This window comes from Lytechinus variegatus, chromosome 19, assembly GCF_018143015.1.
Source record: "Lytechinus variegatus isolate NC3 chromosome 19, Lvar_3.0, whole genome shotgun sequence".
Lineage (NCBI taxonomy): Eukaryota > Metazoa > Echinodermata > Echinoidea > Temnopleuroida > Toxopneustidae > Lytechinus > Lytechinus variegatus.
The window spans coordinates 13,238,383-13,252,848 of record NC_054758.1 but is presented as its reverse complement, the minus strand read 5'-3'; the positions used below and the strand labels follow the sequence as shown (position 1 = coordinate 13,252,848).

The window sequence follows — 14,466 nt, the reverse complement described above, 5'->3', positions numbered from 1 at the left end:
CTTCCTTCTTTATTTTTTCCCTTTTCTGTCCCTCCGAATGGAATATTGAATCCCCTCTACTTTCAATGTCAAGGAAACTAAATACAATACATGTACCATTTGGTGGATGGGTATGAAAATTATTTAATGCTGACATAAACCCCCAAAATGAAAAACAAACATAGCCCCATATCAGTGATTCATTTACATTTACATACCATGAAAACACTTAAAAATGAAACATTTCAAAAGTTTCACATAAAACATAAAATAGACAAGAAGTTAAGAAATACATCACGTCAAAGGGAGCATGCAATAACACTTTATGCAAAATTCAATCCACAATATTGAATACTATATAAAAATATAGATGTAAACATTTATACTGTAAATTGTAATTGAACCCATAAAATATGAGAATATGAAAATATATATATATATATTTTATTTGAACTTTATACCAATATTTGTGCAATTATTCTGTAATGAATACAAAGGCGGATAATTTATACGAATACCTGAAAGATAGATAATTCATCTAATGAACAGCCAAGTGACAATATATTTCACGTGGCTAATACACAATAACGCAGGGCATGAATATCAATGAAGTTGCAAGCTACTGCATCTAGATTAAAAAGATGGTTCTAAAAATTTCCAGTCACCTACTTTAAAAAAAAGTTATTAATTTGTTATATTATACATTCACATGTATAAAAAACTGAATATATTGAATTATTTTGCTTTTAATGCGAGCATTGTTGATTATTACCGCATTTGAGAGAATACAGACAAAAAAAATGAATGCAATATAGAAGCCCAACACTGAAGAGGTGGAACTCCATACTAAGAAATGTAAGTTGATTCACTATGGTTTTTCTGTATATTCAATGATACTTTGTGATATTAGATTTTGGGTTGCATTTTCCTTTAACTTTAACCTGGAATGGGAAATGGAATTGAATTCGAATTTGAAATTGAAACTGAATTAAGTTCGTATTGGAAGATGAACCTTTTTCATACATGTACACATAACTATTGTTTTCATATAGAGGTGAATTTGGGTATATTCATCTCAATAAACTGAACTCTTCTACCATAAGTATTCTCCATTGAAAGCAATATCATTCTCATGCAGTATATACTTTATCTATATACACAATTATGATACTATGAATTAAAAACTCTTGAATGAATAAGGACTTATAGCTGCCGATAATCATAAACAGCTGCACACCATAATACAATTAAGCTGCAAACTACAATACTACATGTACATTATCAGCCTGACATAACCACACACAATACCATCTAAAAACAAAATGTAATACTGTACCCTAGTGTCTGTGTTGCTTTTAGGAGTACAGAACACAATAATTACGAGAGCTTTTATATTTTCATCACTTTGCAGAACAAAATTTTCCATGACTACAAAAATCACAATGGATAGGTACATTATATATACTTACAGTCGAGTGTGCATTTGAAAAGACTTCCAAAAGTCAAGTCATTTTTGTTTTCAGACCACAATACAAAAAAAAACACATGAATTTGTTTATCAAAGCCAAATAAAGTGTAAATTAAACCTTGCCAATGTGAAACAAATTTCTGTGGTTGCAAGAAAAATTTGACTTGTCCAGATTTACTTTATAATGGAGAAGTGCACCCTCTAGGACAAAAAGCCAATGAGACAAAAAAACATGTGACTAGTCACCCCAAAATGAATTTCCAGATTTTTATTGAGATTGTAAAAGCATATTCTAAAATTTAAAATGAAATTTAACTTGCCCAAATTGATCAACAATAACCTACAAAAGTACTTGATTGAATGTAGAAAAAGCTTAACGACAGCTTCATACAAAAAAGGAGAAAACAATGTTTGAAAGTTCAGGGTTCACTAAAGCATGAGAGTGCACTACGTGCAAATTCGAAGAAACTTCCACGTGGTTTTCAAAAACTTGTGTCAAAGAAACTCTTTTTTTTTCTATACAACTGTACAACTTGATATTTTGACAGTATGAAGAAGAAGAGTTATTCTTTCAAATAAGCTAACTTTTCATTTTTTGCTTTTTGAAGACCAAATCACTATTTTTTTGCTATTCACAGAAAACCTTCCCAGGGAACTTATTGTTGGTTTCTGGTCACTTTATTCTCAATTCATAGTTTGAGTCAAGGTTGGCCGGAGTGGGAAATATGGTTGATCAATACTGGCAAATGCTGCCTCGGTATTTATTTAGGAAAATGGGAAGAGAGTTGCAAAAGCAGAGAAATATTAAGAAATATACCTTGAATATTTTCAGGTATAATTGCCCAGGTGTTTCCCAAGCATATTCTTGCATTTCCCTATACCTCCCCGTACATCTGAGGCCCGTCTTATAAAGAGTTGTGATTGATTTGATCAATCTCAACTATGGAAAGCCAGCAAAGTCAACATATAAAATGCAGCTGTAATGCTCGGTTCAGCAGACAACATTCAACACCAGCGCTCAACACAAACTGCCAGAAATACGTCATATTTTCTGAGGTCAATCCCAACACCAGCGTGATTTCAAGTACGGTGTTGTAGCTGGTGTTGTCCCAACGCCAACACCAGATTTCAACACCGTACTTGGAATCCCCCAATGATTACTTGATTTGGTATGTTCTCCTTTGTTTACAAAGGACATTTTTCAAATTTCCTGTAGAACAAATTATGACAATGATGGAATTCCATAGTTTTAATTGATTGGATCGATCGTAATTCTTTGTAAGAAGGGGCCCTAAAGTACTTCCCAGCATTTACATGTTTCTTTCCCAGTATTTCCCACCTTGGAGGTAAATACCTTTGGATTTCACCAATCCTGGTTTGAGAAAGAAAATCCATCGATTCTGTGAGTGTTAATTTCACGATTGTCACAATTCTCCACAGATCTTTAAAGAATGTACTGCAATGTAAGTTGAAATGCATGTACAGCTCAAGATATTTCTCGATTAACTTGCATTTTGTAAATTTCACGATTCAAAACACTTCAAAAGAAATTTTTCAAAATATAAGATAAATATGTATACACTGTACATATGGCAAAACAAAGAAAGGTAATATTGAAGCACACCTTAGAGTATATATATAAGGGAAAATATATAGTCTGTATAATAACTAATTTGATAAAACATACATTTTTCTTTTTCTACAGTAATAAGCATTTGAATACTCCATATTCCCATTTTTTGTGACATATATTCATGTAGACTTGAATTTCCGCCTATTCAATCAATTTCATCAGTTTTTTATGAATATTAACTGAATCATTGAAAAAAAGTTGTATAAAATGAACTTAATGTATAATCTTACCTCACTCACTTCAATATCATACATCTAAAAATTTAATTGAAATGAGATTAAATATGAGGACATTCGAACATTACTACCTAATTTGTTATTCCACTAAAATAATGAATCATACTCATCCACCTGGATACCACTGACAGCATTATCTATCTTTGATAACAAAAACCAATGAATGTTAAAATAATGAATGTTACAACCTAACCTCTACCAATTGAATTGATTGATCGAGGCATTACATTACTATTTCAGGCCAAAATATAAAACAAGGAATGATTGACGTCAAACATAAACTTTTCATGACATAAAATCAATGGATATCTTGATGGGAATGCAAAAGTTGTTCTTATGAAAAAATACTTATTACAAATGTTATCAAGATAAAACAAAATACATGTATATATACATTTTGTGTCATATTACAATTTGTGCTTGTATTAGATAGATGTAGGAATATTTGAAATTTGGTCCCTCTGAAAAGGATATCTTGCTCACCCCTCCTTCTCTAATTGATCTTGTCCAAAGCCTCATTCAGAATGCTCAGTTCACCTGATAATAAAAACACATTGCACAGAATTTGACTATTGAAGTGAAATTCTGTTTGATTTACGTACAGAACAATAATAGATTCATGTACATAGATTGATAGATTTGTACAAATGTAAAAATACAGATAAAAAGACAGATGGAAGGAGATATGTAATAATATTAATAGATAGACAGGTCGGTTAACAGATAGATAAATAGGTTGATTGATAGACAGATAGATTGATCAATAGATAGGTAAAATAATAGATAAATAGATAGATAGATAGACAGATAAATAGATTGATAGTATACAAATAATCAATGTTAATTAGGTAGATGGATGTATGGATAGATAGATAGATTAGATTGATAGATAGATAGATAGATAGATAGATAGAAAGTTAGTTAGATAGATAGATAGATAGAAAGTGATTGATAGATAGATAGATGAATGGATGGATGGATGGACAGACAGACAGGTAGGTAGGTAGATAGACAGATAAACAGATTGGTAGTATACAAATAATCAAAGTTAATGACTGCAATCGTTCCGAATATTACATGAGTGTGCAAGTTGAAAGAGTCTATTCAATGACTTGAAGGCTAGTTGAATTTTTCGAATGCACTGAGCACCGTTGAAAATTGGTAGCTCGAGCTAAAGCTGGAGTACATGTAAATAATATCAGTGCTTTGTATCCTCAGGCAAAAAGTGCTAAATAATTGAAGCTATTATTGTTATTATTCTTAATATTCATATAATTTTTTTTAGCGATACATGAAATAAAGTGTATTTTGGTCTGCATCAATGGCCCGTTCAATACCAGAGCATATCCCAAAAAGGACAGAAATCCGACAAATATCCCATAGGCTCCTGTACAAAACTTCCTGTTGAATATGAGACCGGATTCAACAGTCTAGTGCGCATTCGCAAATGTGTGAAATATACAACACGTACAACAATGAAAGCAATGCGATGCGCAGCATAGAGCACAATGACACTCAATGACGTCATCATGAACTACATGTAAGTCCTACGTCAACAACCAAATTTGATCTTACGAAGTGATGATGCCATGTGACAAGTGATATGACATGTTCAGTCAGATTTCTCCGTCTTTTTTTTTGGGGGGGGGGGCTGGATGGGATTGATGATAGTAATAATATTGGATGGCTTTATTTCATGGAATACCAGAAATATTTGGAATATTTGCCCACACTCTCAGAATTTTTCTGGTATTCCATTCTGAGCCATCCAATTTAATATAAATATTTCTTACAATTACCTTTAATGCCGGTGATCATATCTTTGAGGGATTCTTTCTGATCAAGCACCTCCACAGACTGGGTGTAGGCGTTGTAGCGAACGCTGAAAGGTCGTTCAATCTTCTTCGCCCAGGTTCTACATAAACATATAATAGGTTTTTAAAAAGCACGTTCCTCCCAACTCGCGTAGTCGCAGAAGATAAAGAGGGCAAATGTCAAAATAGTAGACTGGATGACCAGACCGATTGTGCAAATTATGACTGAAGATAGGAAACTATTTGTAGTGTATGCCATAATGTCAGTTGCCATGACAATGGATTAATCTCTCTCTCTCAAAAAAAACACATTTTATGTGAATGGTAAATAAACATGGTTCAAATGACCCAATTCCTCAATTTCAAGCTACCAGGAGAATAATAAAAATGTGTGTATGCATGACTATCCTTTTCTCCATTATTACTACATTTCTTGGGTTTATAAAGCAATGCGAATTTGAAAGCATAACTAAAACCTAGGGGCCAAGGAAGGGGGAGGGGCTGAAGCCTACTCAGCCCCCCCCCCCCCTTCCGCGGTTCCAAAACTGGGTACAAAAATGAAATAATTACCATCTGTTTGTAATTTTTTGCATGGTCAGCCCCTCACTTTTAGCTCAGAAAATGTTAAAATGTGAAAATCTATCAAAATTATCAAGGGATATTGGCATTTACATGTACATATATATATATTTTTGTTACCTATAAGTGTACATTATTCTGTAAAGAATCAGACCCTTACCTGAGTTTTTCCTTCGCATCTCCAAAACTCTCCGCCAGGTAGTATATGGGCTGGAACTTACAAACGGGATACTCGGTGACCGAGGTCTTCTCGGGGTCAAAAGGTCGAACCTCGGGCTCGTCACTCAAACAATACTGAATGAAAAATACACAATAAAAAGAAATGAATAGCTGAATGGAAAGTAGACGTAAGATATGCAATACTCAGGGTGCTACATACAGTAAGCACTGCTCGGGGCAAGTAAAAGTTAGAGTTTGGAAAGTGTTTTGAAGTAAAGACCAAAACTACTTACGCGAATTGGGCAAGCAAAATTCTCACAGTAGAATTCAAAATCAGGGTCGATGATATGATATTGACCCTTATTTTGGTCATGGAAGGCAAGATAAAATCACAATGGAAAACGAAATGCAATAACAAGAAGATCAGTTCATGTCAAAAGAGAGAAAGAGGTTAATGGTTTTAATATAAAACCGCAAAACTTTCTTTTGAAGAGGTATAACTTTTTTCAAGGATTTTTTCGGGCAAGTGAAATAGATTTTAGGGCAAGTATATTCCAACTTTTTAAAAATTAACTTGTCCGACCGGGTAAGTGCTTCTAAAAAGTTATGTAGTACCTTGCAATATTGAAAAGGCGTTGTCAAAGAGATTATGGATCATATGGTAGAGTGAAAGTAGACAGATTTTTTTGAATTGGCCACAATTTTTCTGATTCTGTTCAAGCCTAATCATGACTTGTATTGAATAAGAATTTGAAGGGGCCTCTTTTTAAACCTCCCAAGAACATCTGGGACATTATCATAACGAAAAATCGCACTTTGAGCCCATGCATTTTCCTCCCCCCCCCCCCTTCATTTTGGGGCCTTCATTTTTCCCTTCACAGATGAGCCTGTACTTGTAAAGTATATCTGTGTTTCAATTAAATTGGCGAAAAATATCTAATTTCTTTAAAAATTTTATTATTGCAACTAGAGCAGTCAGGACCCTTCCACAAACATGCACATTATCCCCACAACCCATCCTCAGTTACCTTTTCTGTCAAATGTTGTATAACATGGCAAATGGGAGCAGTTTATATGATAGAAAAGCCTGTAAAATTCTGAACAAAGAGGGCACTATCACTGGAAACTGCTATCAACACTATGTATGACTAAATATCACCTGCAGGTGTTACGCGCGTTAAAAATTCCCCATGGACTTGTGTGTTAGAGTGAGACTTTAAAAATTCATTAAAAATAAGGAAGAAATTCAAAGGTTGAATGTTTACTACCAGTGAATAGGATATATATCTGACATTCCATATCTGACCAGAAAAGGGTACCTTGACCGGCTAATTTTAAGAATAAATCAGCATTTAAAATTTTATGAAGACTACATCTGACAGGATCAAATTCATCACTAGAGAGAGTACAATGGCCCTAATTCTTCCGCCAGTATAAAAATAGTTGCAAAGTGGTGATCTTTCCAATTTGGAAAAAAAAGATCAGTGGGTACCCTCCCTAGAATCAGTGTTAGATTGTCAATCATATTCATTCATTTTAGTCAATCAGCAATATCAAATTTAAAAATTGAGAATGGGTCGGCTTGAATGAAGATCTTTTGTCTGCCAGTTGTAATTAGGCCCATGCAACCAATATGTATGACTAAATATCACCTACATGTTAGTGTATTTTTAAACTGTAGTGAGGTGCTGTGGTATTCTGGGCAGTATTCTAGTTTTAAAGATAAATTCCAGTTCTGGTAACGATCTCAAAATGACTTTTTACAGAATCTAATATAATAAACACCCAAGTGTCTGTTTGTATGAATAAAAAATATGTGCCAATGGATTCTAGAAGAAATTGTGTAATTGCTGAGAAATAAGCAAAATAGCGCGGATTCGGTCACTTCCGTTAGGTCTTTATTCCAGCAATAATAATACACTGTCCCACATGTGCCTATCTGTGTTGGCGATCTTCAGTGTGATCGCATTTCAGGTCAGATTTTATGATTTCACAAAGTTCAGTTTATGTACCTGTACCAGATCTAGATCCACGATAATATAGTCATACTTAACCTTGGTTTTACAGACTTTCTCATGAAATTAGTGTTTTATTGCAACTACTTTCATTTAGCTTTAACCCTTTTCTAAACTAGAATTCTAAACCAAACTTCTATAGAATGCTGGGCTAAGCAATATTCCTTCCGTATTCATAACAATCACAATATATCAATCAATTAAATTTCATATTTTTGTATTTCCTATTCTTCCGATATCATGACTCAATTCTGAGACAACCTCTTGCCACCAGATAAGAATTATGACAGCAATGACATCGTAAATGCTACTGAAGAAACAAATTCTTGAATCATATAAAGCAAATTCCGATTGAACAGTCGATAACCGATCCCCTTTACCCTCCTCTTTCTCTCCACCCCCTCCCTCCCCCTCCCTGACCGTCTCTCTAACTTGCTCTCTTCCGCTCCCTCTCCTTCATCGGTCTTATGCCCTTCACTCTTTTTTGGGGGGGTTACTCCATCTTCTCTCCCTCTTTCAACCACCTTGTCTATTTGATTAAATTATAATAATACCAACATGCTTATATAGCGCATATCACTGCCAAATGCGTCCCTATGCGCTTCATTGGATATTATTACCCTGGCTTTAGCCCCGCAGCCTTTTACAGCGCGGTGGCATTTCAAGGAATAAATTCCTGCCAGGTACCCACTTACCTCACCTGGGTCGAGTGCAGCACAACGTGGACAAATTTCTTGCTGAAGGAAATTACGCCATGGCTGGGATTCAATTCCACGACCCTCTGTTTCAAAGTCCGAAGACTAATCCACTGGGCCACAATTATTCATCCATTATCTCGGCATTTCTTCATCTACCATCACATCAACCTTTCTTTTCTCTCTCTCTCTCTCTCATTTTCGTTTATACCTGTACTTACAAATCTTTGATTAATTCTCTGAGGGGTCCACACCCAACAAGCCCTGCTTTCTAGTGGATCCCTCCATTTACTCAACCTTATTTATTGAAAAAAAAGTTATAAAGGTAGCCTTGCAATTTTTTTTTTCTTTTTTCATCGAGAATGGCATACACTTTGTTCTACTTCCATTGTATATATTGTTATTGATTAATATGATTATCACGTTATATAGTGTTCACCGTAAAAATTTATTTACTTTTCTTGTATAGTCATATTGTTTGCAATGTATATATCATTTGTATTGATTTGTATGGTTATCATTTTATACATGTGCAATTATTTCTTATCTTGTATTGAGTTGAAAAATGAAATAAACTTGAAACATAAACTCGAAACATAATGTTAATTAGTGAATGAGTTGACAGTTGGCACTCAATAAAAGCGTGCTCTAATCTAACCCTGGTTCAGCCAAACCATGGCCGTCAAAATACCACAGAATAGGTCAAACATAGCTGTGGTGTACATGTAAGTTTGTCCATCATTTATTGAATCACTTTCACATATATCATGCAACTTGCCTATCTACTCATCTCAGCGGCACTCGAAAGCTCGTGAACTTGTAAGCTAGTGAAAACTTTTTGCGAGAGTGATCACGAATTTCCTTGTTGAGCATTGTAGATTGCGAGACAAATGAATACCCTCTAGCGATTATTTCAATCCGCAATAATGAACCTATTTAATATTACTCATCCTTTTGTTCATACATGACATACCTTCAGTTCTCCAAACGAAGAGAGTAGTCCCGCTCCATAAGCTTTCACTTGACCATTCTGTCTGCACAGTCCGAACTCAACGGTGAACCAATAACACTGTATTAATACAAAAAAAATTGATCACGTAATTAATTCATATCATGAAAAGTGAACTTGTTTCATTAAGAATTACATATCATTACAGAATTGAAAAAAAAAGAAATATCCTCATTTAATCTTTAAAGGTAAAATAAAAATGACATTTTGAAGTTTCGCTTATTTTTCACAAAATAGTTATACATGTATGCATCAAACAGTGACATGCAAATGAGATAGTCAATTGTGTCCCTCACTCACTATTTTTCTTGTTTTTTGATTGATTTATACAATATTTAAATTTTTAAAACAATTTGACAATAATGACCAACTTCACTGAGCCACAAAATGTTAAAAAAGTAGTAATTACACATATCTAGGCCGGAATAAAACTCCTTTCACATGACAGTGAGGACAAAAGTAGAATATTCAATTTAATGAAATACAAAATAAACAGTCAGTGGATGATGTCATCAGTTGCCTCATTTGCATTATAACCAAGATGTGCATATCACTGTTTTGTGAAATTAAATAAAATTTCAAAATAAAATTTCAAAACTTTCTTATTTCACATCCGATTTTGATGAAATTTTCAGTGTTTATGCTTGTTGGATTTTACTCATTTGCTTCAAATCATCTTTTTGTTCGGGTGGACTTGTCCCTTAACTGAAGTAATTTGTTGTGATTTCATATGATGAATGCATGTGATGCAAAACAAAAAAAACAACTATGAACATCCAAGATTCATCACCCTAGGAGTACTTTTCACAGTGCAACGCAAAATGATTTGCATTGTCCATGCACTCCTTGTATACTTTTTTATACTGCTCGACAAATGATCAATGTGCCTCCTTCAGTGCTTCATGCACAGTGTATGTTGTATTTCTATGGTGACATGAACACTTGCGTTATTCTTTTGTGGGTTTTTGCTAACCCCTTCTCAATCTATTTTCTTTTTTTTTGGGGGGGGGGGTCTTCTTAAAGCCAGCTTGATGTCAGGGTGGATCTTTAGTTTAATGGTGAACAATAAATAGCTATACGATGAAAAGAAAAACAAAAAAGAAAACTTACCGTGGCAAGTTTCTGAATGTATTCATCTGGAGCTCCAAGGGACAGAAGACCAATCTCCTATAAGATAAATAATAAAAAAAAAATTGTCAGAAAACATATTTTTTTTTTCTGCAAATGTATACCTTTGACTGTTTTTTACAAAATAAAATGTGGGGCCACACTGGTCTTTAACCCAAACTTAAAAAGATTTAAGTATGACTTAAGTCGCACTTAAATGCCGATGCATACATGATATGCAATGCATGATCTTTGATAGATACGCATTAGTGCACGTCCTCATAACACGACCTGACCAATGCAGTCAAGCCTTTCAAAATACACAGCTCGGTATTTAAGTGCGACTCTAAGTCATACTTAAATCTTTGTGAAACACCCGCAGGATGATTTTGTAAGCTTAAAGTCTGGGGACTGACAAGCCCCCCCCCCCTCCCCCGGTAAGTTAGGGTTAAATAATTATGAAATGGAATAGTAAACACATATACTAAATCATATCATCTCCACTTATACCAACAGGCAGGTGAGTGTTTGGTGAAAAGTTTCGTCAGTAGACTTCACTGACTAGTTGGTTCTGAGCCGAAAAACACAAGAATATGTTGGTGAAAATCATTTTCAAAACGTGTTAAGAAACAATCAAATGGGGATCATTTCAAGAAATAAATAATCAAAGTCTTGCCTGTTGGACAGTGCACTCTCAGGCATTAATAAACTATAGAAAACTCATTGGATAGTTCATGACTTCTAAATTTGTTGATCCTCTTCATGTATTCTTCATTACACATGCACACTGGAAGAAGACATGATGGTTTCTTTTCATTCTGCCAGAAAAAAATATCCTACTAAGAATCAATACATCCTCATGACATAACCACACATACACAGAAAGTCAATTGAAAGAAAGAGAGAGACAAAATCAATACCCCCCCCCCCTTGTGATTAAATACCCAATTTCAGGTCCATTGTTTGGAGCTATGACTCACATAGCCCTTGTCAAAGAAACGCTTTTATCAACTAGGGCAATGGGGCCAGGTAACATTGAACTTTCATTATTGTATAAGGTTTTCTAGTCAGATTATCAAAGATGTTGTAACAATGGAAAGCTTGTCCAGTGCAAGAGAATACACAGAAATCTTGCCACTGACATGATAACTAAATAAAAGTTTGATCTTTTCAATGACAAAACCCAATGGTTCAGAAATAGATTTTGTACACTTGAGGATACTAATAATATTCAAAGCAAATTTGGTATGATTAGAAATTCCATAAAGCATTCTACAAGTTTCATTCACAACAATCTGATTCAAAATATTCAGCTCCAAATTTACTGTTCTCCTTTCCACAAAAGGTGTTCGCTGCTAAAGCCATGCAGCACACATGGGGTTAAGGGAAAGCACAGAAATAGTTCACCAATGCTATTGATGTATTTACCTGTGAGAACTGGGCAAACTTAGGATCGGCAAAGAGAGGGACATGTCCGAGAAGCTCATGGCAGACATCTCTGAAAAAAGCAAGAGAAAGGTTTTATTCAAAACTAAATCAGTGATATTGTCAGATTAAAATCATCTTTAAGTACACATTCATTTGTAGAGGTGTCATGGCTCGGTGGATAAGTCTCCAGACTTTTTCAAGATATTTATCTACATATGCCACTCTCCATCCAGGTGTAGTATATCGGTACCTAATAGGAAGGAATTCCTTGAATGCTCGAGCACCTGATTAGGATAGCCATGTTAAAGCCATGAGGCTGCATGAGTGTGTTATTTATAAGAGTTTATAAGAGGTTTTTATAGATAGTTAAGTCTGTATTTTTTATCATTGTTGATATTTTTGTTCCTGCAAGCCCAATTTAACCCTTTGAACCCTATAGGCCGGAATACCACATGACTTCAGAATGGCAGGTGATCTTTTTAAAATGACGTCATCTTTCTAGTACGTGTAGCAAAGCATGTAGGAATATTTGGTTGATAATGTCAGTCATGATTGGCAATGGTTTCAGAAGTTTTCTCATAAAAAATGGCCAAAATATGCCACTTTTCTGTGTTGCTCGTGTTGTATGTGCAGTGATACACGGTGTAAGGCACGGCGAGTCAGGTGCTTACTATGGGAAGCAACTGATATATCTGACTTTGGTAAAAACCCTTTTGAGCCCCAAAAAGACACTAAAGTTGATATTTCTGTTTGTAGACTAGGTCTAAGGGAAGGTAAACGACTCCAGTCGGCTCGGTCCGGGTACTAGCGGGGAAGATGCCGTTGGGTCTCGGATCATGGAGTTTGTGAATATGGTCGATATGTGCAAATAATTCAGGGTATAGGTCACCACCGCCCCTAATAATTTAGGGTTCAAAAGGTTAAAAGACTTCCTTCTCTGGGGTCACCTTACCACCATTGTATTTTCCCTGAATTTTGTTGTCAACTTGTTTGCACTGTTTTTGCATTTGATGGTTAAACAATGAAAGTGAAATTGAATTGAATCAAAATCGGGGTAACAGAATGCAGTGTTTAGAAACATTGTATTAATTAGAGCTAAATTACAGTAGCTGCAGTTAAATACTGAATTTGTGAGAAAGTCTGTAAAACCAAGGTTAAGTATTACTATATCATCGTCGGTCTACATCGGGTAGAGTGACATAAACTGCACTTTGTGAAATCCTAAAATCTTAAAATCTAAGCTGAAAAATAATCACGCTGAAGATCGCCAACACAGATAGGCACACGTGGGACAGTGTATAATATATTGCTGGAATAAAGTCCTGACAGAAGTGCCCGAATCCGTGCTTATTTTGCTTATTTCACAGCAATTGCACAATTTCTTCCAGAATCCTTCGGCACATATTTTTTATTCATATAAACAGACACTTGGGTGGTCATTATATTGGATTATGTAAAAAGTCATTTTGAGATCCTTACCACTACTGGAATTTATAAGCGCTGCATAAATGTTGCATATTTCTTATCATCAGTTGATCAAAACATACAGGTTAATGCCACAGGGAAGACTACATGTTAATCAGTAGAACTATAAGTGAAACCCCAGGAAAACTGAAGTGCCAAACCAAACTTTGTAATCACCTAACCCTTAGGCTATGAGAACCGAGTAGCACCTGTACAAAATCCATGGGAATTCAGCATCCAAGGGGTTAACCCTAAATCTCCTGGGGTATTTTGATTCTTGTCATTCCTGGGGGGGGCCATTATGGCCCCCCCTTAAGATCTCGGCCGCCGATCGCGCGAGCGACACAAAAATTTGCACACTGGTAGTGTGCGATGTAATCTACAAGGCTGTATAGTAAAATTTTCCAAAATAATGAGATTTTATTTTATATGAATTAATTATGCTAATTTATGCATAAATCATACTTTTTGCTCTAATTCACTAAATAAAGCTCCTAGAATGCTAATTTTTGGTAAAAATTTTCTTTGTAGCATTCTTAACAATCGTAATTCAAAAAAACTTTGGTTTGGAAATAAATTTCTTATGTATTTTATTGTTTTATGAATTTCTTATGTTTTTCTTTGTTTTTTTACTTTTTGTTTTTTATTGTTTTTTCAATGGAAATTGTTCCAGACATAATTCTGATCATAAACAAGGCAAAATTAATTAAGTTTAATCAGTAAAAGTAGAAATGATACATTTATGAATTTTGGCTAAATACGCAATTTGCATTGGATTTGTACATGAAATCACGTTTATGAGCAATTTTGGGTCTGACATGCACTTGCATAATGTTGCGTAATGTCGTAACCGCGTACCCGGGCTTCACAACTTTGGTCT

At 34.8% G+C, this 14,466-nt stretch overlaps 1 protein-coding gene across 2 annotated transcripts in view; it reads right to left on the bottom strand.

The window, feature by feature from the left end:
• Positions 1 to 307: 307 nt before the first annotated feature.
• LOC121405689 (protein henna-like) overlaps positions 308 to 14,466 on the bottom strand; it is a 32,567-nt gene continuing 18,408 nt past the window's right edge. For both annotated transcript variants that reach the window (XM_041596589.1, XM_041596590.1), the window contains 6 exons: positions 12,123 to 12,192; positions 10,698 to 10,754; positions 9,552 to 9,647; positions 5,870 to 6,003; positions 5,116 to 5,231; positions 308 to 3,853 (listed from right to left, as the gene is read on the bottom strand). In XM_041596589.1, the coding sequence (XP_041452523.1) occupies positions 3,810 to 3,853; positions 5,116 to 5,231; positions 5,870 to 6,003; positions 9,552 to 9,647; positions 10,698 to 10,754; positions 12,123 to 12,192 (517 nt within the window). In that variant the 3' untranslated portion in view covers positions 308 to 3,809. The remainder of the gene's footprint in view (positions 3,854 to 5,115; positions 5,232 to 5,869; positions 6,004 to 9,551; positions 9,648 to 10,697; positions 10,755 to 12,122; positions 12,193 to 14,466) is intronic.